At 43.8% G+C, this 25,226-nt stretch overlaps 3 protein-coding genes across 14 annotated transcripts in view; 1 reads left to right on the top strand and 2 right to left on the bottom strand.

Moving 5' to 3' along the window:
* The window catches only part of med17 (mediator complex subunit 17), an 11,665-nt gene extending 8,989 nt beyond the window's left edge, over positions 1-2,676 (bottom strand). Inside the window, exon 1 of one of the 2 annotated variants that reach the window (XM_029518135.1) lies at positions 2,614-2,676. Coding sequence is in view for 1 of the 2 variants with exons in the window: in XM_029518134.1 (XP_029373994.1) it covers positions 1,792-1,862 (71 nt within the window). In the remaining variant the exon portion in view is untranslated. Of the gene's footprint in view, positions 1-1,791; positions 2,027-2,613 lie in introns of those variants that run through there. The other variant, XM_029518134.1, reaches the window with a different exon arrangement.
* Positions 2,260-16,436, top strand: cep295 (centrosomal protein 295). Of its 9 annotated transcripts, XM_029518132.1 has the most exons (28): positions 2,260-2,523; positions 3,482-3,682; positions 3,877-4,001; positions 4,410-4,503; positions 5,740-5,856; positions 5,946-6,086; positions 6,398-6,581; positions 6,807-6,965; positions 7,232-7,450; positions 7,716-7,795; positions 8,964-9,170; positions 9,273-10,124; positions 10,323-10,512; positions 10,711-10,893; positions 10,982-11,188; positions 11,287-11,378; positions 11,893-11,980; positions 12,279-12,485; positions 13,198-13,343; positions 13,506-13,935; positions 14,027-14,161; positions 14,294-14,754; positions 14,884-15,030; positions 15,117-15,168; positions 15,304-15,573; positions 15,857-15,953; positions 16,119-16,218; positions 16,316-16,436. In XM_029518132.1, exons 1-28 carry the CDS (start codon positions 2,425-2,427, stop codon positions 16,355-16,357), a joined length of 5,325 nt encoding a protein of 1,774 aa, XP_029373992.1. In that variant the 5' UTR covers positions 2,260-2,424; the 3' UTR covers positions 16,358-16,436. The 9 variants fall into 9 exon arrangements, 8 of the variants coding, with proteins under 8 accessions (XP_029373992.1, XP_029373988.1, XP_029373990.1 ...); XM_029518128.1 differs by having other exon boundaries at positions 4,413-4,503; positions 16,119-16,382; XM_029518130.1 differs by having other exon boundaries at positions 4,413-4,503; positions 5,743-5,856; positions 16,119-16,381.
* On the bottom strand, positions 16,033-25,226 carry ech1 (enoyl CoA hydratase 1, peroxisomal). 3 transcript variants are annotated; one of them, XM_029518137.1, is made up of 10 exons: positions 25,009-25,226; positions 24,475-24,640; positions 23,900-23,988; positions 23,703-23,827; positions 23,489-23,537; positions 22,758-22,822; positions 22,417-22,487; positions 22,116-22,187; positions 16,822-16,972; positions 16,033-16,748 (listed from the first exon to the last, which is right to left on the bottom strand). In XM_029518137.1, the coding sequence occupies exons 1-10, from the start codon at positions 25,043-25,045 to the stop codon at positions 16,644-16,646; spliced, it is 930 nt and encodes a 309-aa protein (XP_029373997.1). In that variant the 5' UTR covers positions 25,046-25,226; the 3' UTR covers positions 16,033-16,643. The 3 variants fall into 3 exon arrangements, with proteins under 3 accessions (XP_029373997.1, XP_029373998.1, XP_029373999.1); XM_029518138.1 differs by having other exon boundaries at positions 16,607-16,748; positions 24,939-25,041; XM_029518139.1 differs by lacking the exon at positions 25,009-25,226 and adding an exon at positions 24,862-24,969 and having other exon boundaries at positions 16,607-16,748.

Raw genomic sequence — 25,226 nt, 5'->3', positions numbered from 1 at the left:
CAGTCATATAATAACAACCTTGGTTTACACCCCACCAAAGGTAAAAGCTGATGTTCCGTGTGATGTCATCCATGAAGCTTTTGCCAGGATCACAGCAATATCTGAAGACTTAAATTGTGCTTCCTTCCCCTTCCAGCTGACTGGAGTTACCTAGTTAAATGCCCTATCAGACAAAATAAAACACTTGATCTGCTTTATCCGATGCTAAAGAAGCCTACAGAGCTACTGACTTACCACCACAAGGGAGGTCAGATCACAACCTGGTTCTTCTGGAGACCTATTATAAACTTTGTTTAATGAGGCAGCCTGCAATTCCCCCAAGAGTCAGGAAATGAACATGTGAGGTGGGAGAGGCTCAAAGGGACTGTTTTTAATGTGCTTCTGGAAACTGATGGGAATGGCATGGACACTGACGGTGAGATTGATTCCTTTACTGAGTACATCAACTTCTGTAGAGACTGAGATACGTAAAAGGAGCAGTTTCCTCACTTTGCACATCATGAAACCTTTGGAACGGCTGCTTCCTGCCTACTGAAACTCAAGGTCAAGAATACACTCGACCCCCTATGGTTTGCATACAAAGAACACAGAGTTGATGATGCTTTCCTCAACATGCTCCACTGTGATCTCTCTCATCTGGCAGAACCTGTCACTTTTGTTACAATTATGTTCTTTGATTTTTCAAGTGCATTAAACACCATCCGACCCATCATCCTCAAACAGGCTCAAAGGGATGGATGTGGACCCCTCACTTGTTACCTGGATCACAGATTACCTGACAAAAAACTGAAGAAAAAAATAAATGAAGTAAATGCCTTCTTCTGAACCTCAAAGACAAAGAACATGATAGTGAATTTCTTAAAATCCAGGTTCCTTCTTCAGCCAGTGAACATTTGCAGAGTGGATATCAGGAGTGCTAAACTACAAATATCTGGGAGTACACCTGGACAACAATTACAGAGAAGTACTCTACAGAGGGGGCAGATCTGTCTCTTTGTCTTGAGGAGGATTAGACATCTACAGAAGGATGCTTCAGATGATTTACCCATCCATGTGGCAACTATACTGTTTGATGCTGCAGTTTGCTGGAGAGGCAGTTAAAAACAAAAGGATACATGGTGGATGGACAAACTAGTGAAAAGAGATGGCTCTGTAATTGGAATCATATTAGACTCACTGGGAGCTGTGGTGGATCCCCACTGCCATTAGGCTTCACAGCTCCTTGACTTTTAAAAGATACCAAACAGCAGAAATTCCCATTGCAGATTAATGAAGGACTTCTGATTCTTAGTTAGAATTACATTTTCTTCAGCCAGTTTGAATTGGAGGAGAGGGGGGAAACATTTATTGAAAAAACGAACTTGTTGCCCCGTTGAGTCCTTTCCTTCATAAGATTTCGGCATGGGTTGCCGAGTAAAACTTGAGACTTAACAACATTACTGCCTACTTTAATACACCGTAAAATACGGGACTCGGGCGTGTACACTTAATTATCATTAAAGTAAATGCCTTGCAGGGACCTTAATGTTTTTTTCGACTTGTCAAAATCCGTAATTTAGAGTTTAATGATTTCCCACTCTTCGTGAACTGCTGACCTATGTGAGGATACTACTGTTTAAGATTACAGATAATGCTGTATACTGAACTGGATTATGTTATAAATGAATGAACTCGCTTCCTCCGGCTGTGAACGGCTGCAACTAGCTAGTTAGATTAGCCCCTTGCTAAACACACAAAATAAACAGACTATCGGACCTGGGAGGAAGCGTAAAAACGATAACAGAGTCTTACCATGTGTATTCACTAGAGTCCTGGTACAATGGGTTGTTCAATGGATTTGTAACAGCATCCGGTTCATTCATCGCCCGCTCACTCTTCTGCCCCCACCAAACACTGCAAGACAGTAGTTCCGTTCCGACACTAACGGTTCTCCAATAACGGTTGTATTCAATCTGATCACTGAGTATAGCGCCTCAAATCGCGAAATGTATTTTTTTTTTCAACCACCCTGCTCTTCCAAACCAGTTTCGCACAAATAACCGGTCAACACAGCAATTCAGCGTCCGTCCAGACCAATGAACCCCATTTGTAGGGGTTTCGTGTAGCAGTGTAACAGTATATTGTGCTGATATGTTTTTATTTTAAACTGGGGCATGTTTTGTCAGGCAGGAGCAAAGAAGTATTGCGTAACACACTGACAACGACGGCGGGCATTTCAAACCGCCGGATGTGACGCCACGAACAAAGCGATAAATTGCAGTTCAGGCGATAAACAAAATGGTAGTTTATTACAGGTAATTCCTGTAGCCGTTCCACAATTAGTTTGCAGCATTTCTACGTTTAAAAGGTTTCCTGAAAACAAACGTCCTGCTGGAGGGGAAGCCTGCGACTAACGGAGGTGGGAAGCCGATACATTTAAATAAAATGAAGAGAAAAATGGCCAAAATAAGACCGAGCCCTAACGAGGAGGCCCGGATAATCAGAGAGGAGCAGGAAAGAAGAAGGAGACTACGCATACTACAGGTGACTAGGCGGTTATTCACACACGAAGGGTTAACGATTATTGATCAAAATAATTTGTCTGAAGAGATACTTACACTAGTGAAAACCTACCAAAGCCGCCAACCGTGAAAGCCCAAATATATTCAGGGAGTCGTCACACATGTCAAAGAAAGCCAATAAATCCCGTCGTCAAAGAAACTGAAACAGCCTGATGTCTCTGGTAGAAACGGACGAAGTCACAATGTTTGAGTATTGTCCATGTTATATTTGTTACAGTACAGATGTACAGCAGAGTTGGATAGTAACAAAGTATGTTCTATTGAGTATTGTACTTAAGTACTTTTGGGGTGTCTGTACTTTACTTGCTATATGTTTTTGTTTTTTTTTATGTTTTGACTTTTACTCCACTACATTTGAAAGACATATTGTCCTTCTAACTCAACTACATTTATATGAGTGGTGTTGATAGTCTTACTTTAAATATAGCTTTGAAATCCGTAGATGAGATTTCTTTTCTCTCTTCTTAAATGTAATCGGCCCGTGGTTTGTCCATGTGGTGAGGCCTTGTTTGAACATTGCGTGTTTTCATAAACGTTGAACTGACTACCGTTACTCAGATAACGGTTCGTTTTTTACAATATTTTTCTTTTGTTCAATTTTATTTTGGTCAACTAAGAGAGATTTTGCAACCAAAAGTAGTTGCTGATACACACACAATACCAGAGCTGTGTCGGGACACTGTGAACTTTTTACTCTATAGGTTCTGTAGGCAGTGCATAGTAACTGAAATGTACTTTTAATACTTACGTATTTTCAAAAACAAGTACTCAAGTACTTTTACTTAGTATACATTTGACAGGGCAACCTTCACCTCTAATGAAGTTGAAGTTAATGAGGAGTAGCTATACTTTCACTCAAGTACTGGACTTGACTACTTTGTCCACCACTGATGTACAGTGTAATTTGCACTGACACCCAGGTGCGGGACCAGCAGCGTTACATTGCACTGCAGATTCGCCAGGCGGTGGAGCAGAGGCGGCAGCAGGAGCTGGAGCAGTTGGCAGAGGAGCTGAGGCAGGACTGGGAGCTACAGCAGAAGGAAAGGCAACACACGGTCCAGAGGCTATACAAAGAAAGCCTCCAACTCCTTGGCCAGGGACACAGGACTGCGAAAGAAAATGTAAGATTGGTCTAAAACAGCAACACCAACTCAGGGACAATTCCATCAATGTAGCACATTAATTTTGAGGACTGAGGAGGTCAAAGACCAAACCAAGGAGAACACCTGAAACGAAAATGTGTATAAAACCATGGCATAATAATAAACTCAATAAAATATTTTAACTTGTGTGTACCAATCTTTATTTTATCCAGGAACCCGATTTGGCAGCTGTAGCTCGGAGGGATGAGGAAAATCATGCTAAAGCTGAGAAGCGTTATGAAGAAGCCCTGAAAGAACTGAAATCGCAGAGGCTTAAAGAACGTGAGAGGCAAAGCTGGTGAGAAGCAACACCGTGCATTTGCTTGATGGGTGTTTACATGTTCAGTGCCCCCACATGGACCAGCACATTGGTACCGTGGTTAGTACGGTTGCCTCACAGCAAGAGGTCCTCCTCGTAGCTGAGTAGTTTTCCCCCTGGTTCACCAGTTTCCTTCTTAGTCCAAATACAAGTACAGGAAGATGATTGGCATGTCTAAATAACCTGTAGGCCTGAATATGAATGTGGAATGTTGTCTCTTTCTGTATGCCCCCACATGTTGATCCTGAAATACAGTTGACCTGTCCAGTGTACTTGCCCTTACCTGGGATTGGCTCCTGCATGTCCTGCACGGATAAGTGATGCAGATAATTTGTGGATGTTCTCAGACTGACTATGACATCTGTTCCCTTGTGCCTTTGCTTCTAGTAGCACCAATGCCAGAAAGAAGGCACTACAAACAGAGAAGGAAAGATCAGCAAAAGTGTCCAGCCTCCCACCTCCTCCCCCCAACCCCATTCAGGTAATTTATGAACTTGTTTTTCTTAGAAGTAGCTGGTGATTTTGAGGAACAGAACTTGGTTAATTTGTCCGTAGATTCAAATAATTGTTCACAAATCATGCATGATTTGTGGTTCCTTTACCCATTTATTTCCCTTGTATAACATTTACGATAAGCTATGTTGCCAATTGGCTATATAGTTACTACAAGCATTCGTTTTATGAACAGTAGTAAATATTCAGAGATACGAACAGACAGAACCTCAAGTTAGACTTGTGTTCGGAACACTCCCCTTGCCGCTGCGCTACACCTTCACCTATGCCACCCCAGCATCGCAGTGCTTTGTACTCGCATTACTGCTAATAAATGCTGTTACACACTACTTCTTGCTTCTCTTTCTGCACTTGTTCTCACTGTGTCTCTCTCTAACTGCCTCTGCTTCTCTCTTTCTCTCTCTTCCCCCCATCTCTCCTTCTGTCAACCCAACCATTCGAGGCAGATGGCCGCCCTCCCTGACCCCTGTTCTGTCTGAGGTTTCTGCCTCTTAAAGGAAGTTTTTCCTTCCACTGTCATCAAGTGCTTGCTTTTGGAGGGATATGTTGGGCCTCTAGAACAACTCCATAAAGAGTTTGGTCTAGACCGGCTCCATTTGTAAAGTTCCTTGATGTAATGTAGTTATGATTTGGCGCTATATAAATAAATTTGATTTGATTTCTTTTGTTACGAAAAAACAACTTGCAAACAATTAAGGATGTGAACGGCTATTTGGAATGTAACTCATTTGTAAGTTGATGAGTGTCTGTATATGCAACAGAAGAAAAGAGAACATTCATAAAATTGAACAGAGCAGCTTCACTTATGTGGTATGTGTTTAATTAACTTTGTAAATACTAATTACTAATTAAGCGACTTCATGTCCCAATGCCACTGGATGTTGTGTTGTCTTGCAAATGTCAAGTATGTTTGACTTTATCTTGTGGAAGTCACAGTGTTGACTGCTTTCTGCAGGCCTCTGGTTGGGGCTGAATTACAACGCATTTATTGGAATGTAATATAAATTTATTAGTCGTGAAACTTGTTGGAAAGATTTGCTCTGACTGTTTTGTGAACACAATATGTAATCCACTAAATAGGAAGAATTATCACTTGCTGTACATGCAAACAGCGACCATTCTTCAAAGGTTCTATTTTGTTTTTAAATCACTTTGTTCATTAATATTTCATAATGGATGTTTCACAACAAGGTTCTTTTTCAAGCAGAGCATAGACTCCAAGAAGCCACATGTCCTAAAAAAATCTGATGTTAATGCCTTTGCTGCCACACATTATCACATGTCTGAGAGCACAGTGGACAGAGATGAAAATCCCCAGCAGGTAAGCCCTCTGAGTACAATGAGTTTAGCCCTTAACCTTATGTTTTGTTGCTCCCACCATTGATGATTAATCTGTCCATGTGTCTGCAGCTTAATGCCCATGAAGAAGCTGAGCTGGAAATGAGGAGATGGCAGAATTTGCAGAAGGAGGAAAAGAGAAGGCGAGCAGAGCAGTTTGAGAAGGCTCATCTTAGAGGGAAGCAGGCTCTCAGGAGGGAACAGCTTGTGCAGGTACAGGTTACCTATTGTTGGCACCAACAGAAGATCTTCCATCCCTGTAGCAAACACTGTTGAGGGACAGTTGGACAACACTGTGCAGCAGTCATAGATCCAATCATTTATTTAATTCAAAACATTGTAGTTGTTTGGAGTTCATGGATATTCTTTCATTATGATTGACAGGTGTCATATAGAAACGGAACATCAGATGTCCGAGCTCCCAGCACAGCAGTTAATAGGAGCTTTAAAAACCTCAAAGTGTTTGATAGTCTTTCAACAAAAGACGTGTGTGTGTTCGTGTTCTGTTTGTTGGTCTCCTGTAGGATTGGGAGCACTTTCTTGTTGAATTGGAGCACAGGCAGCAGACAGACCTGCTGAGGCGGAGACAGCAACTGTCAACAATTTCCCCACAGCTCATCCAGCCTCTCTTCAAGAAGCAGGAGATGAGGGAGGATTTCCAGAGGCAGCTGGAGTTTGCTTTTGAGGACATGTATACTGGAGAGAAGAGTAATGGCTGTTCACTGGTGCTGTCATTTCCCCTGAATATGATTTGTAACAAATATCCACCAAACGAGTGTTTGCAAACACTACCAACACCAATCAATTTGAACTTGCCAAAGGGTTGTAATCGCAGTACATTTTTTACTTCTAGCCTCTGTACTTTTGTTGAAGTTTGCATGGAGGTTACGTTTTAATGGACCCCCTTTAAACACAGATTTTCTTTGATTCCAGGGGTCAAGGGTGACCTGGTGGTCCAAATAATGCCTGAGCCTCTGCCAGCACTCTCCACAGGCAGCCAGGACCAAGAGCTGGACATCACTTTGGATGAAGTCATGCAGCATGAAGCTGAGCAAAAGGTGGCAAGCATAGAGCAGGGAACCTCAGCTCAAGGTGAAGGGAAGCACCAGATACACAAAAAGATAAGCGAAATCCATTAGACTTTAAGAGACCGTTTAGAAATGTAAAAAACCAAAACACCAGTTTAAATTTACACTAAATAAATACACATCTAAATTGGCCTTAATGCATTTTCAGAATACTTCTAAATCATCTCAGTTTATTAACATTGAATACAATCTGGCTACCCAGAGTGAATATAATTTGAAACTCATCTTTACCAATCCAGAACTGCATTCAGTATTTTGTTTTATTTGCAGTGGAATCCTCTAAACCTGCACCTAGACAAGCGTTAAAGAAACTCCTGGATCGTATCAGAAGTCAGAGGAACCAATGTACAAGCCACAGCAGTCATGTGCCTGGAGCTGATTCATTGACGATCTTCACCCATCAGATTCCAGAGCTGGAAACCATAGAGACAGGTTCTCTGACCAGTGAGAAGGAGGACAGGCTTCCTGAGCCAGCCCATTCACCACAAAGTAACTCACTCTCTTCGGGTGTAAAATATTTCGATTTTTGATATTAGATGATTGTGAGAGCTTTAGAGTTTCTTATTGTGCCTTTTTCCTTGTTGACCTATTTATGTGTGACATAAATACACTTCGCACATTTCAATAATAATTAATTATTACATTAGGATGTTCCAAATACACTTGTGGATTATTTCAGTCAACTTGTAATAACGTCATCTTTTTTTTTTTTTTTTTTTTTTTTTTTTTTTTATACTATGTTTAATTCTTACAGAGCAGTCAACAGCAGCAGAGGGTCTCCTTACTGATGACACAAACACTGTCCAAGTATGTGAAGAAGAATGCCAGAAAAGGGTACAATCTGATTCCCACTTTAATGGCATACTCAGTTTTGGCAGGAAAGGATGTGTTTCCCTCCAAAGCCAATTGGATAGGTTTAAAAGCTTGTGTTGTAGAGTTAGTCTTTATCTTTCTTCTTCAAGTGTTAAATGCAGATTTTGCCGCGACTTGGTAAGAGTTGCCTGTTGAGTGAAATACAGTCATTTACAACAGATACAACTTTAAATATTCAGGTTTTTTTTGACAGTGTGAACAAACATCATATCCACTGCAGGGCCCCATTATCCTCCTAACCGCTATATTGAATGTGTGTATGATTGGTTGTTTATTGACTCAGCTGTTACTCATTATCATAATCAGTCCAGCCTGTAGCTGAAGCATGAGTGTGTTGGGTTAAGTTCTTGTCTTTTCAGGCCCCGTTTACATGTACATGGCTATTTTTTAAAAACTGAGAAATTTCCTTTGTTTGTGCGCTTCGCAAAGGGAGAATTTCGCCTCTGAAAATTATTCATTCTAAAAATTTTGGCCAGAGTGGAGATTTTGGAAAACTTTGCAGATTTTCATGTAAACTAAGAAAAACAGAAATGGAGGAAGTGATTTGTTACTGTTATTGTTACTGCTATATTTTTTTTTTTTTTTTTGGGGGGGGATTCTGATTGGCCAATGTGGACTTCTTATTACACTGCCATCTACAGTTTGGAATGTCCTGACGGCATACATACGTGGATTAGTGTTTATGAAAAGTTTTCTGGATATGGCCACGTGTAAATGTAGCCTCAGGGTAGACCTAAAGTTTTTTTTGTTTTTTTTTCCCCCTCCTTCGGAAGGGAAAACTGACATTTGCCTGGTTTTTGGAGCCAACATGTTTAATTTTTTAGGAAGGAAGCCCATGTGAGTTTGAGTAGAAAGAGCTGGTGGATGTTGCCACTACAAACAGCATAGGAACATGGGAGCCTCACTGTCAGTTGGCCGAAATCTGCAGGCCAACAAAATCTGATAGTTCTGATCTGGGAACTAGGCAGGAAGTTTTGTGAATTATTGGCTAAAAGCCAATTTCTTTCCTTTTACTTTAAATTTGATCAATTTGATCAGGTCAACATTGAACCTCAGCAAACTGGGCCAGGTCTTGGAAGAAATGCGTGGATGTTTGTATCCAGTCACAGTTTTAAACATGTCTGTTCAGGAAGAGGAGCTGGAGAGTGAGAAACAGCAACAAATGGTTTTGCTTCAGGAGCTGGAAGAACAAAAGGTCAAACTGAAGCAGATGCTGTTAGAGGCTCAGCAGGAGAGAGAACATCTAAAGGCTGCTGTGACCAAAGGAGTGCCCGTTGAGCAACCAGATGTCCTTGGTCAGGAAGCCACCTGTGTTGTTCCTGGTCTGCCCAGTGAGGTTGATAAAGTTTTTGTTTAACACTTTTCTGATTTGTCCTACTCACACTTATGGGATCAGTCCTTGATCTTCAATAATTAATAAATGGTGTCCACACCTCAGCAGCTGGAGCCTCCTACAGGTTTGGTTGACCACAGCAGACGGATTAGAGAATACCAACAGCGGCTGCTGGAACAAAACAGAATTTACCAGAGATCAATGGAAGTGGCTCGTCAGCAGCTTGAAGAATACCAGCAAACTCTTCGAATTCGTAACCACATTACCTCCACATTGATGCAGCATGCTGACATGCCTCCAGACCTCTGTCATCTATCTATGCACAATACTCAGAAGCTGAAGGGAGTTGTTCAAGATTCACTGACTGTGCCTTCAAATATCTATAATAATACAAACATCTCTTTGGAAGATCCTACCAGAGAGTCTGACATGCTGGCTCTACGTACTTGTCTCACTGACTCCAGCTTGACTGTTGGCTCCAAGTTCCAGCAAGATGAAGTTGAATCTTTTACTTTCAGGAACCAAAGAGCAGACTTGACTGTCTGGCTGACTGACAACAGAATGGAAGGAGTAAAAGAACACCATTCAGAGAAATTGATACCCACCTCACTCACCTCAGAATATCTGCCTTATCACACAGCTCATCCATCATCTTCAATCCCTGACCAGCTAGTCTCTGTTCTCACCAGAGCCACAAGCTCTAGTGTCACAGATGATCCACCTTTGGTTCCAAGCAGTGCAGCTGGAAAGCTTTGGAATATATCACATGACTCCCCGCAGACAGAGTCCCTGAGCTCGAGAGACGGTGGCATGGCTAGCTGGAAGCAAGAGCTGCAGGAGCAGAAAGAGACAGTGGCACTGAGACAGGAAGAGCAGCAACAGAGACACAAAGTGGAGCTGGAGCAGATGAGACCGCAAAAGCAGATGGTGCAGGCTCTGATTCACACTGATGCACAGGTGAAAACTGTTCTTCTCTTCTGTACAGTTAAACAGACAAATTAGTTCATTCTTGCACAAAGAAATGTAACAGCAACTAAAGTGTTTAAGTGTTGAGTTCCCACGGTCGACTGTGCCAAAGTATATTTTGAATATTAATATTAATTGGAGGAGGGGGAGAAAGCCAGCACAACAATCTGTCCCATTGTATTGTCATAGCATCCATTGCCTGAAGCAGCCACTGAAGCTTTGGTTCCAGAGATCGGTCAGACTCGGCTCAGATTACTAGTTTCCCTGCTGAGAGCGATAGAGGAGACTAATGGAGGGACTTTATCACATCTTGAAGAGCTGCAGGAGGAAAATGGCTCACCTCAACAACAGCAACAACCATCCATTGTTGACCAGACGGGTAACTGACATTTTCCCTTTTCTGACAAAATTTCACTTTTATATCTGACTGGTAAACCTTCTTTACTATGACACTCACAAAATGCAGGATTTTAGTGGTAAAACGGCAATATATGTACTTCCATTACAAACTAATGGTTTACACATAATGTCATTAACAAAGCTCCACTTTCAACAAAAGTTTTAACTTTTTATTTAGCCTCCGGCACTGAAACCAGCCCCCCTCGTCCAGTGATAGTCCTCCCCTCAGGACCTCTCCCTCCTCCTCGAGCGAAGCCCCCAGTAACCCGTGTCAAGTTGGGAGTGATGGAAATTACTGAACAGCATGAGCTCAGTGCTATTCAAGAGGTTGAGACTCCAGTCAACACCAGCCAGGTCACGGGTCAGTCCAGCACTCGAACCAGCTTTTCAGTCACCTGCATTGAGCTGTAGAGTAGCACAGGTTTAACTGAATTGTTTCCTTTCTCCAGGCCCCGACATTTTGGTGACTTTTCCTTCACATACTGTAGACTTGGACGTGCAGGAGGACTCTGATCCATCACAGACCTCCAACAGTTCTCTGACCACACCCTCCCTTTCCAGATTGCAGCAGGCTGCTGAACAACGTTCTGGTTCCAGGACAAACTGTAGGGGATCAAGTCATATCGACTGGAAGGAGAGACACCTAATTGAGTCTGGTGTGTAGATAGCATGTGAAAAGATGAAGAAACCAGAAAGGCAGGGTAATGGTATTTGATTAAAATGTCAGTAAAAAGACGTTTGCATTCTTTTCCAGATTTAGGGCAGACAGTAGACTCACCTCTTCCATCTGACACTGAGCGTGGAATGGATGACTGTTGTCCGGTCACCTGCAGATCTCCCACACAGGTAAACAAACCCACTTATGATGAACTTAACTTCCGCTTGATGAAGTTCCTTCCTGCTCTCAGTTGGAGACAGCCTGTCTGTTTTTACATTAATTGTATATGTTGACATCCTCTGAGGTTCACATGCTGTGGATCAATGATGAGAAGTAGCCAAATCTGAGTGCTGGGCCACTTTGTCTACGCCTGTGATTATGCTTGAGAAGCCTTTTGTGCATGTGGGATTGAATGTGCGCGTGTGGGATTGAATGTGCGCGTGTGGGATTGAATGTGCATGTGTGGGAGTGACTGTGTGCATATGAAGTGTGTAACTTGGAGCATGTCTTTTTGAGTCTGTACTGAGCAATGATGTAAAATAACAGGACCTGAAGTGTATTATGTAATGTGTCTGTGTATTTATAACAGAGCACACACTCATGATGGTTTCTACACTTGAACTGAGCTCAGTGAATCTGATTGTTTTTGATTGTTTCTGATTTTGTGTGTGTGTGTGTGTGTGTGTGCGCGTGCGCGCGCAGTCTCCCAATAGGCCCCCTGACACTGACTGTCCCTCGTCCACCACCATCTCCACTGGCAGCTACATCACCACTGATCCAGAAAACGTTGGTGAGGAGCTGAGTTCTGTTACAGATTTATAACCATTTGCTCCATAGCATAAATGAAAATTCTCCAATCTTTAAGTAAATCAGAAATGGTTTATCATTAACAAAAGAAATGTTGTTAACATACCATGGGACATTAACATGCTTCAGCTCTGCAGGCATCTGGACCAGAATACTGTTGCACATGATTTATGTCAATCTGTGTTCATCTACTGTACACAGGTGCAGAATTGTGTATATATCCCAGACAACATGGCTTTCTTTCTAATTGTGCCATTGCCACAATATTTTGTTTTCCTTAGATAAGTCACCACCAGTCCATCTTTGTCGTGAACAAGAACAACCTGCCGATTTACTTGACATCTCCTCTCCATGCAGTCAAAGCTCGACTTCAGGCTGGCGTGGCGTGGCTGTAGGCTCTCTATTTAGTGACAACAGTATCCAACACATTATTGACAGATACACAAGGGAGTTGAACCTCTCTTTCAGCACTGCTGGGAGAATCACGGGTAAATTGCACATGTTCATCACAAGAGTTAATGTATTTGTCATCCCAGAATAATAGCTAGTGGTGCATATCTGGTGTTTATATATAACAGGTTTATATAGCAACACTCAAGTCAGGTGATGCAGGTTTGTACTCAACTGGTTTTTTTGCATTTGGAAGTAAAAATTTAATTTTTCAGCAGCTGGAATAAGTTGTGAACATAGTAAGATCATCATTGCAGGTCAATGTAAACTCATCCTAGCCATTAGTGTATTTTCAGATTCAGCAGTATCATTTGGACAGTTATTTTTTTATTATTTTTTTATTTTTTTATTTTTTTCTGTTGCTGGTCATTTCAATCTGCTGGAGGAAACATCTGCCTTTTAGCTTGATATAATTCCATCTGATGGTCAAAGGGAGTCAAGTCGTGGTCCAACACGGGGGGCGGTGGGCACAAGCCCTTAACTTCTCATTATCTTCACACAGGGTTTATACATCATTATTTCTCATTTATTCTATGTACATTTATTTCTTTTTGGCATGACAGACAGGCCAACAAGAGAACGAAGAATGACCTGCAGTATAGGTCTCAGGCAAAATCAAACCCAAGATGCTGTGATAACATGGCATGCATGCTAACCAGTCATACTTCCCCTCTGTGTACATTCTTCAATTTCACTTGTTTTTACAAAAACTTAGTACCCCGTTAGCATGTGTATTTTCCCCCTCTACAGGCAGCAAAGCCTCTCATATGGAGGAGCCTGGGTCCTCCTTTCCACAGTCTTGGGTGCAGAGCTCAGAGAGGAAGGGGGAACTGCATTGCTCTGCAGATCGTCATTATTGTCTGTCGGATGCAGCAGGGACTCAGACAAGTGACCAGGTCAGTGGCTCAAACACTATTTGGGACATGCATGAACTCTGTGCTGTTAATAGCTAAGCAAGAGGATCATGTTCCTGCAACTGGAAGCTCTCAAGTATCTTAAATTATTTTGTTATGAATAGTCTGTTTTTCATTTGGTTTGATTATTTGTTTCTATCACAGGAAATGGACAATGCAGCCAGTCCAGTCCTGGAGCAACCAGAGCTTGAAACTTTCAGACCTCTGACTTGCTGCCTTACAGACCAGTCATCCTGTCTCACTGTTCACTGCAGAGACTCAGCCATGGAGCAACTTTTGGGTCAACCCTGGGCTCACTCCTCAATGATTGCTCAGCCTCGAGGTCTCCCAGGCTCTGTGGACTTGGTTCAAGGTGGATGGAATTCCACTCTGAGTCGGATGACTAGTCGATTGTCCCATCGGCCCAGCTCTGTTTGGATAAGTGGTGGGCAGGACTTTTATGCCGGTCAATTGATGGAGCCATTGAGCACAATGTTAGATGATGTGCAGGAAGGCAACCCGATGAGGCCGCTGGTTGGAGAGCTGAATACTGATGGAAGCTCAGGTGCAGGAACTGATAGATCTAAGACCAGTGGTGAGAACAGCTACTTCTTCATAGGCTTATTGTTTACCAGCTCATCTGCTTACAGGTGAAAACATACAAGTACATGTTTGTGTCTCACCAGAGGCCACTTTGCTGCCCTACCCATGTCTGCCTGAGGCCTCGTTACATTGTGCTACAATGCCCAGTGAGAGTACATGTCCAGAGGAACAGACACTGCAGAACCTAAACAAGGGCCCCCATGGAACTGAAGATGAGGGTGGGTAACCTCTTTCTGCTAGTCTAATTAAAGGGCGAAAAAATATTTGCTCTTTATCTTCATCTTTGATTTACATATTTTTATTGCATCCTCAGAATCTTATCTTTTTTCTACCCTCTGTAATTTTTGTAGGCTCAGACTCTTTCCACCCTCTTCTGGCTGAGGTCACCCAAAATGAAACAACTGACCAATCAATGACCTTTCGTCTGCTCCAAAACAATGTGCCCATCTCTCCTGAAGGACAGTCTGCCATTGGAGTGTGCCCTGAGACCCAAGTTGACCTGTCCCCTGAACATCTTAGAGAAGACAAGCCTGCCACAAATGAATCCTCCCAGAACCCATCCTGGGAATCTGTCCTTGGGTTGGAAGAAACTATGAGGACAAACGTAGAGCTCACGGCTCTGAGCCTATCTTATTTGTCTTTGTGTGATGACACATCTGCTCAAGGTGTGTTCCAGCCACCAAGGGAGGCTGCAGATACAAGCCTCAGGCCCCCAGCTTCAGTCCCATCCATGGACCTTTGTGTTGAAGAACTGAAATCTGAGCAGGGTTCAAGCCTGAGGAAGCATGTTCCCGTCTTAGGGAAGACGGAGGTATAATGTCTCCTGTTCACTGCAGCTGTTCTGCTGCAACTGCACGTCACACAGGTCATATGGAGTTGTCTTGTGCGGTCCAGTTCTGTCAGTGTCTAAGTTGTGTACTTGTCTTTGCTTTGACAAGAGGAATTGGTCAGTGAGAAGGGTATCCTGGAGCAGTCAGAGATAACAATGGTGAGCCTGACTGAGGCCACAGCAGAGGAGGACAGTATGTGTGACTACAGGTCTATTGATGGTGAGAGAGAAGACAGACAGAGCGGCCAAGACACAGAGGTAACTGCACAAGCATGAGGTGTCCAGAGTGTTTCATTGGTCTCCATGAAAACTGAAGCTGCCTCTAAATATTAAACTGTCTACAGGTGTCAGGGTCCCAATTGATAATAGACCACAGGGACTACAACCCCCCCCCAGGTAAAATCACTATGGTAAACTTTCTGTGGTCTGTGTTTGAGCTGTTGGGGCTCTTGTTTAAACAGACTAGATCTGGAACAAAAGGACCAAAACATAAAAAAAATCAGTTTAATACTTTTCCCTCCCAATGTTTAGTGACGTTCCTGCATTTTGAGTGTGATCCAAGCAGAGGCCTTCAGGCAGTCTCTCAGCACAAACAAAGACTCAGCACTCTGCTCCAGAGATCATGCCGTCGGGTAGAAGACATCAGGACCAGATGGGCTCTTGCCAAGGCTCCAAGTGAAGTTGACAAACTGGGCTCCTGTCTGACAAAGAATAAACCAGAACCTCCTCGCGAGATGAATCGGTCACAAAGAGGTGGAGCTGAGCTGCCTGGCTTCATCAAGCCCCAGCCACCCCCGTCAGGTATCTGAACATGAAACTGACTCACTCTGTTTTAAATCAATGCACTGCATTTGATGACACTATGGCAACACTTACACACACTCACATTGTAGAGCCAGCGTTTTCTTCTTTTGTACACTTTCACGATAAATCTTTTGACTGAATAATACTGGTATGGTTGATGATAAACGTTAAAGCTACAGCTGCTGTCCCAATCCACACACAATGATGTTAAGTGAATTATTAAACAGCTGCTTCTTCTTAATTTGAAAAACTCAACCAAAAGCTATTCCCTGTTTGTCAGTGAGCAGCTCCAGGCCAAAGGGGAAAGCCAAAGTGACGATCCAAACATCAGTGCAGAGAAAACTGGATGCTTCTGAGATGTACCAGAGAACTCAAAGGTACAGCATGAATAGTTTACACATCAGCACTAAACTGTGGGTAAACTATACCACACCAAAAGATTGGAAAGAGCAGTTGTGAGTTTAAATGAGAATTTTTATTTAGGATGGATGATGTGGCTTTGATACAGCAACGCTACCATGGGTCTGTAATTGTTTCTGTAGACTGTATGAGCAGCTGGAGGAGGTGAAGCAGCAAAGGGCAATCAGGAGCAGACAGGAAGCTTCTGCCAAAAACAGACTGAAGGCCCAGGAGTTTCACAAGGTAAAGACATTGTTATTGATGCTGATGATCTTGTTGCTGTGTCTAAGTTTTCAAGGGGAGGTAACGCAAGAATCTTCCTTTCACTGTCTCCTTGCAGAAAACATTACAGAAGCTCCGCGCAAGGCCGACACTCCAGTGATGCACTAAATGTTTTAACTTTGAAGTTTGATCAATAAAGACAGGTTATCTAAATCTGATTTTGTTTTAATGACATTTACATATAAAACTGGCTGTTTCACAGAGGAGCAGATGAACTTCAGAACAGACCCCACATATGAACAACAGTTTTGTATCGTACAAGCTTTCCCATTTGTGAGACAAGCTCTATGGCAACATCCCAAATTATTTCCAACCCTGATTTGCTTTTATTATCTTTAAATGGCCACAGATTAGTACAAAGGTTTAGTTTTGGTGTTAGAGAGTAGTTAAAGTTTGGAGAAGACGATTGTCTTGGGACTCTTCTTCTCCATGGCAGCCTGAGCTGATTTCATCACATCCTGAGTCTGAAGCATGCTCATATTCCACGTGGCCTGAAGAAGGATGAACAAACTGTTGACTGCAAGGCAGACTGGAGATACTGGATCTCATGTTTGAGGTTCTTACCATATAATCTAGTCCTTCTGCCACACTGTGGTCTCTGGCATAGAGGAGGTTGATCTTGGTGCCCTGCACTGCTACAGGGCTGCGAGCAGCGATCTCCCCTGCCATCTCCAGCGCGTTAGCCATCATGGCCTCCTTATCTGCAAATACTCGGCTACAGAGAGAATGTGGAAGATATCAAAACTTAAACATGTCATCACTGGCCACAAAGAATCTTTGTGCCCTGAGCTTTTCCCAGCATATGAATAAACCTACTCACATAATTGATCATTTAATAACATTTCTTAAAACCCTTCTGTCTGATCTTGACCATTACTTAATGTTTGAAATTACAGTAATGGACTACACAGCATCTGTTCCAGCAGATGCTTAGCTGAAATTGCTGTGGCAAAATTTAAGGACAACATTTCCATTATTATTTGCTTCAACACTCCTAAACAGCCTCATGACCACAATGGTCTCAATCAAATTTTGATACCCTTACCCCTCTAAAAAAGAAAGAAGTGAAACAGAAGAAACTGGCTCCGTAGTACAGCTCTCACATTTGTGACTTACAACAGCAGATGCTGTGGATGTGACAATCCAGAAGCCAAAAAAAACAAAAACAGCAGCAGCAGCAACACTTCACATGGGAAAGACGGGTACACTCCTCCCCAGAGAACCATCACCTTATCGTGGTGGGGAGGTTTGTGTGCCCCTGTGAACCTGGGGGCTGTGTTGCCTGGGGTCAAGTGCCCCTGGTAGGATCTCCCAGGGCAAATTGGTCCCAGGTTAGGGGCCAGACAAAGAGTGGTTCCCATGATCCCATGAAACAATGAGGGGAGGAGAAAAGAGTGATCCTGCCTGGGAGAAGCCTGAGGCCCCCTTCTGGAGCCAGGCCTAAGAGCAGGGTCCGTCAGCAAGCGCCTGGTGGTCGGGCATGCCCCGAAAAAGCAATGTGGCACTTTCTTCATCCCGTGGGCCCACCACCTGCAATGATAACCGATGGGATTGGGTGCGGTGCCAGTTTAGTGGCAGTGAAGGCGGACGGCTTCGACGACCCAGACCTGGGCAGCAGAGACTGGCTCTGGGGACATGGAATGTTACCTCGCAGGGGGGGGAAGGAGCCGGAGCTTGTGCAAGAAGTAACTTGTGTTACTTCTACGCACAGCCTTGGTTCTGCATCCCTGCTACCGGAGAGGGGTTGGACTCTTCTTCTCTGGAGTTGCTCATGAGATGAGGGGCAGCATTTGAATATTTTTTACCCGGTAGATGAGAGGGTCGCCTCCCTATGCCTCAGGATTGTCGGGAGGAAAACGTTGACTGTCATTTGTGCATATACACCAAAAACCAGTTCGGAGTATTCAGCCTTCTTGGAGACCTTGAGTCGGGTACCGTAGGGGACTCCATAGTTCTATTGGAGACTTTAACACACACATAGGCAATGATGGAGACACCTGGAGGAGCATGATTGGGAGGAACGGCCTTCCTGATCTGAACCCGAGCTGTGGTTTGTTGTTGGACTTCTGTGCTCGCCCTGGACTGTCCATAACGAACACCATGTTCAAGCATAAGGATGCTCATAAGTGTACTCCCTCCTTGCATGCGCTGATAAAAACCATCTATCTTAAAAAAAAAAAAAAGTTTCACCCAGTTCTAAGCATTTATACTGCATTTACTAACCATGTTCTGCCAAAGTCTCTGTCTCTCCCAGTTCCTCTCCTCTCTCTCCCTGTCCTCATCCTGCAGGTGGTGACTCATCTCCATCCCATGTTCCTGCAACACCTGCTGGTCCCATATAGCATGAATTCTGTATTACAGCTCAACTCCATGAACTTCATGTTCCTGCCTACACCCCCCCCCCTCCAATGCCTGCCTGCCTGCCTCTGTCTCTCTCTCTCTCTCTCTCTCTCTCTCTCTCTCTCTCTCTCTCTCTCAACCCAACCGGTCGAGGCAGATGGCCGCCCCCCCTGAGCCTGGTTCTGCTCGAGGTTTCTGCCTCTTACAGGAAGTTTTTCCTTGCCACTGTTGCCAAGTGCTTGCTCATCGGGGGATCTGTTGGGTCTCTTTAAATAAATTTATAAAGAGTTTGGTCTAGACCTGCTGTATATGTAAAGTGCCTTGATGTAACTTTGTTATGATTTGGCGCTATACAAATAAATCTGATTAGATTTGATTTGATTTACTTGGTACCAGAGCACCCTAGGCCAAAGGTCAATGATCTATGTCATCTGATCTGAGGCCACATCTATTGGACACTTAGACACTTGGGTGAAGAGAGGGGTGGAGCTGTCAAGTGATCACCTCCTGGTGGTGAGTTGGGTTAGGTGGTGGAGGAAGACGCAGGACAGACCTGGCAAGCCAAAACGTGATGTGCGGGTGAACTGGGAAAATCTCAAGGAGGCCTTTGTCCAACAGACCTTCAACTCCCACCTCCGGCGTAGCTTTTCTAGCATCCCTGTGGAGGTTGGGGACATTGAAACTGAGTGGTCGATGTTCAAAACTTCGATTGCCGAAGCTGCTGCAGGGAGCTGTGGCCTCAAGGTTTTAGGTGCTTCAAGGGGCATTAACCCTCAGACACCGTGGTGGACACCAGTGGTCAGGGAAGCCATCCGACTGAAGAAGGAGGCCTTCCAGGATATGTTAGCACGGGGGACTTCTGAGGTGGTTGGAAGGTACCGACAGGCCCGAAGGGCTGCAGCCTCAGCGTTGGGGAGGAGGGCTGCAGTTCGAGGAGCTGGGGGTTACATCTCTGCTTTTTGCGGATGATGTGGTCCTATTGGCTCCATTGGTCTGTGACCTCCAGTGCTCACTGGACAGGTTCGCAGCCACGTGTGAAGCGGCTGGGATGAGGATCAGCACCTCTAAATTAGAGGCCATGGTTCTTAGCAGGAAACCGGTGGCATGCGTACTCCGGGTAGGAAATGAGTCCTTACCCCAAGTGAAGGAGTTCAAGTATCTCGGGGTCTTGTTCACGAGTGAAGGTAAGACGGAGCATGAGATCGGCCGGAGAATTGGAGCAGCAGGGGTAGTGGTGCGTTCACTCTACTGCACTGTTTTGATGAAGAGGGAGTTCAGCCAGAAGGCAAAGCTCTCTATCTACTGGTCGGTCTTTGTTCCTACCCTCACGTATGGTCATGAGTTGGGTCATGACTGAAATGAGATTGCGGGTACACGTGCCCGAAATGGGTTTCCTCTGGAAGGTGGCTGATTTCTCCCTCAGAGATAGGGTGAGAAGTTCAGCCATCTGGGAGAGACTCAGAGTAGAGCCGCTGCTCTTTTGTGTGGAAAGGAGCCAGTTGAGGTGGTTCGGGCATGTCCAGCTGGGAGGAGGCCACAGGGCAGGCTGAGGATTATATCTCCACACTGGCCTGGGAGCGTCTTTGGATCCCCCAGTCAGAGCTGGCCAATATGGCTGGGGAAAAAGAAGTTGGGGTCGTCTGCTGGAGCTGCTACCTCTATGACCCGGCCCCGGATAAAAGGATGAAGATAATGATGAAGATGGGTACACAGAGACGATGACAACAGCAACAATATCAACATAAACAGTGACAGCAGGGTTTTCTTTGCAATGTAAGTTGTGCATCTTATATATGTGTAAGCTACGGTTTGTCATTGAATGCTGTGGGTAGCTGTGTAGCTGATGTGGGGGGCCAGAAACAACACACCCCCAGCCCAGGATAGCAGGCAGGTCAGGACCGAGCAACCAGAGCAAACTGCAACTCCCAGAACACAGGGAGTCCCAGGGCTGTCCCCCCCAGAGACAGCCCCAGGTCCAACCCCTGCAAGGACACTCAGAAGTGACCCTGCCCAGAAGCAGCTGTAGAAAGGCCTTGATAAATTTAGGAAAAATATATAATAAACGGGGCACCACTAGCTTTTAATGAAAAACAAGAAACATCAATCTCTTACAATTTAAAAGGAGTTCTTCTGGATAATCGTGACTAAAACCAAGTCAGCTTAAATGTTTATTTTGCCAGAAAGTTTGTTTCTGTGAAAGGGGTTGAAGCAGACAGATTGATCGTTCACGCTGAAGTCCATTCCTCTCAGCTCTTCACCAGCTCCTTCTGCTTGAACTGTTCTAACTTCACAACAATGGGTCTGGGGCACCTATCCGGTCTCTTCCCTCCAAGGCGATGTTCTTCACTGTCTCAGTTGGAAGTTGCAGCCGTTTCTGGAGCAAGTGTTTGATGGACATCTTGGGGTCTTCCGCCGCCTGCTCTGGTATGCCGGAAAATACCAGATTGTCCCACATGGTCCGAGCCTGGATGTCAAGAACAGCCTCTTTCACTTGTTCTACGCTGTGATCTTTGTCACCCCCCCCGGCAAGTAATTTAATGAAAGTTTTGAGGGCTTGGTTTTCCCCTCCTGTGAAGCCGCCTGTTGCTGGCTGAAAGCCAGAAACTGACAGAGAGTCTGGGACTCTTTGTGGACCATTTGCTCTGGGGATAGTCCGGCATCGAAACTTGTTGGTTTCCTGTCGATTGAGTCCATGATGTGCCCGAAGTCCTCATCAGGTGATGAGGGTACGCTGGGCGGTCAGCTTCTTTTGGAAGATGGGGTCGCCACATTGCCAGACTTCCCCAAGACAAGTCGGTGGTAGCACTCAACGTACTCCTGCAGGCTTTCCATGTTTTCTTCTTCCAGATTTAATTGATGAGGATTGTTGGTGGATGAAAGAAGTATATTTTTCTCGTAGTTCCGAGGATTTGAGGATTCGGACTGTGAGGATTGGGGTTACATTCAAGTGTGTGCCGCCATGTTGAATCACGCATGGTCTGATGTCTGACGTTCACCAAGCCACGCCTCTTTAAGTAACTTCATAAAGAGTTTGGTGTAGACCTGCTCTATCTGTTAAGTGTCTTGATGTTACTTATGATTTAGCGCTAGGTAAACAAATTTTATTTAGTTTTATTTAGAAATGACCTCACGGTCGCGTCAGAACAGGACTGAATGTAGATCATAGTCACAAGTAGACCATAGTCACAAGAAGACCATAGACACAAGTGTGAAAACACTGACTGGGATGTAAATGTAATAATGGTCAGATAATCAACAGTGAATCTCTGAGGAGTCAAAGAGAATGTATGACCAGTGTTTTCATGGCAACGTCCATCAACGTCCTGAGTCAGCTGATGCTCTGACAGGTGGTTCTGTAGCGTATGGCCCTATTGACTACACGGTAGTGGTTTGCACTTTCTCTTTTGTATGCCGCTCCAGCTTTATTCAAGTTAATTGGGGACTACAGGTTCTCAACAAGACAAATGGTAAAGTATAGTAAAAAGAATGTGATGATGATAATGCTGGTGATGACTTACCTGACTAACCCACAACTTTTGGCTTCATCTGCATACATCTTCCTGGCAGTCAGAGCCAAGTCATTCACTAGGCTGCAAGAAAAAGTGACGATCAGCAAAGGAGCAGTGATTTCATACACACCTCTAGGTTTCAAACATTTCACCTGAAAGATGAAAGCAAGTCAACATTTTGAATTTGTGTTAGTTGCATCAGAACGAGTCACTGTTAACATGGTTCTTCTTCCAGAAGACCGAGTCCTGACAGAGACTATAGTGTCAATTTAACGAAATGATGATTGATCAAACTCCTGACTTTGTTTACCTGCGGCTGCCAATGACTTTTGGAAGTCTCTGGAGAGTCCCGACGTCTGCTGCAAGTCCAATATCTACTTCCTGCTCCAACAGACCAAGAGAGAGGGAGAGAGAGAGACTGTGAGAACATCCTGTGAACTTCAGTATATAAATCTTTTTATTTTACCTTAGTTTTCCTGACAAACTTCCACTTTTAGTCTCATGTTCATCTTTCTCTCATTTATTTTTTTACTTCTTTTTTAAAAATCAAACATTTCCAGTTATAGAAATGGATGGACACTTGACTGGTGCTCGGTTTGTCTGTTGCTGTAGGGTTAGATCACTGAGCTGGGGTAGGGTTGGATTTCCCACCTTGACTTGGAACCAGGCATCTTGGGTACACAAGCGAATGTCACAGGCTGTGATCAAGTCCACACCTGCCACAGAGTTGACAGTAAACATACTTGCCAGCACAAGATTGCTTTTGTTGTGCAGTACTCGCCACTCTACAAGGCTATAATAATCCTCAGTGTATAGGGATGGGCTTAGACAGAACAGTGAGTAATTTCTGAGACTTCACAAGTTCCTGCCCCAGTTCATGCTCAGAGGGTCAACCAATAATCTAGCTGATCATGGTGTCCACTCTTAGTTGTGTTATTCAAGATAACTGGTACAGGATCATCAAATACCGTGGGTACAGAAAAGTAATCAGTTTTTGTTCTTTTAATAAATTTGAAAAAATGTCTACATTTCTATGTTTTTCTGTCAAAACGGGGTAGTGTGTGTACATTAATGAGGAGGAAAACATTTACGTAAATGATTTTAGCAAATGGCTGCAATACTTGAATATACTCACTATAAATAATCAAAGGCCAGATTACTGAATGAAGACCAGGGCTTGGTTTGGATCAGATTAATCAAACCGCATCTGTTACCATGGGAAACTATTTTGATTAGTGATCTGACCTTGTAATATAGGTCAAGACCGAGTCCTAATTCAAGATGATTCAATTAGGTTGTACAATTATTCTAGACCAGTCAATAACAGAGTAAAATAGAATAGACAAGAATTGACTTAACCAGACCACATTATGATGTCCCACCTCCTCCAATGCAGGCTCCATGGACAGCCACCACAACAGGCTTTGGACACTATAGCAAATAAAAAATGACAATCAGTAATGTAACTGAAAATTATACTAACAAAATAAAAATCTAACATTGTGAATGTTCAAATCTAATTCTGAATCAATTAGTTTATTTGGGTGAAAATAGTGCAGATGAATGAAAGTAAAATGTGAGAGCCTGTACTCAGACCTTCTCAATGACAGAGAATGTCTCCTGATACTTGGAAATTATTTGTCTCAGGTTCCAAGAAACTCTGGCCGTGTCGTCACCCTGCGGTTGGAGGACATCGCTAGCCATGTCCATCAAGTCAATCCCTAGACAGTAACACAACACAGATAATGACGTGGCCAAAAGACATTAAGATTTGATAACTGGACAATACCCACCAGCTGTGAAGATCCTCCCTGCTCCAGACACCAGCACCACTCTGCAGTCTGGGTCTCTGGATAGTTCAGTGAAGCAGTCCACCATCTCCCTGGGACAGAAACACAGTCAGCCGTTTACTGAGGGTCATCATGTGTCACTATCTCAGCTAACTAACTCAGCTGTTCAGTCATTTCATTTAAAAGCCCTTTTGTTGTCTTTAATTGTGACATTTTCATATATCAAACTAAAACGTCTGACAACACCCACATGTCAGTCCTTAGCAAAAACAAATATTTATTTCTAGCTTCAGATTTTTCAATTTCAATGAACCAATACAGATACTTGAGTATCACTTGACTGCACATTGTGCCACTGATAGAAAGAAAACTACAGTTGTACACTGGAGAAAACTCATTCGGATTCATTTGATATGAATCAATCAAATGTCCAGTGCTGACATGTATCAATAAATATTAATATCATTTGAGTGTCTCTGCTCAGAGAGACATTCAGTTAAAACTGAAGACATGACACGTCTGTACTATGAGTAGTAACGCAAGTTGATTTCTCATGAGCTCAGAAAACAGGCTCCTGCCTCCAGAAGGCTTTGCTCATGGCGTTGCGTTTCTCTGGCCGGTGAAGCTCCACATGTGTGACGGACTCTGCTGGGTGGCTGATGGCCAAAGTGGTGTAAGTGGGGCTGGAGACTGCTGAGGACATAGCCCTGACCAAGGGCTGACCCGAAGAGCACAGACAGCCGTCTGAGGAAGGAGGGCAGAAAAAGGCAAAAAGCAGAATATTATCAGTGAATCTGCAGTGGGAGACTGATTCAGAGGGCCCTATGTCTCAGCAAATGATCAAAGAAAATGATTACTTCACTATCAGGGGTCAATCTTCCTAAGATAGAAACATGTTTGACTTTACCGCTTAAAAATGACTAAAGTAAGTATTCGACTACCAAAACAGCTACTGCCTCACTTACTGTCGGTTCGGCCTTTACATTAATCAGGTAATAAAAAGAAAAACAGCTACGGCCTGGACTTTTGACCTTTCACCCACATTGAAGCTCACGTCTGATGCTCGGGTCCCCTCTTTCCTCGGTAACAGCACACCGGCCGCTAGCACTTACATTTCGTGTACGCTGCCCTGACGAGGACTGACATCATCTCAGGTTCCGGGTCCAGAATCTGATCTAATCAGACAATGAGCCACCTTCCCCGGGTTGGCTTGCTAACATTAGCTGGGAGCTAGCTGACGCTACCAGCTCTTGCACCAATGCCTTACACAAAGAAATACGAGTTTGCTACACAGCCTGTACTTGATTTGACATATGCGAGCTAATTTAGC

This window comes from Echeneis naucrates, chromosome 13 (assembly GCF_900963305.1).
Source record: "Echeneis naucrates chromosome 13, fEcheNa1.1, whole genome shotgun sequence".
Lineage (NCBI taxonomy): Eukaryota > Metazoa > Chordata > Actinopteri > Carangiformes > Echeneidae > Echeneis > Echeneis naucrates.
This window is presented reverse-complemented; position numbering and strand designations above follow the sequence as displayed.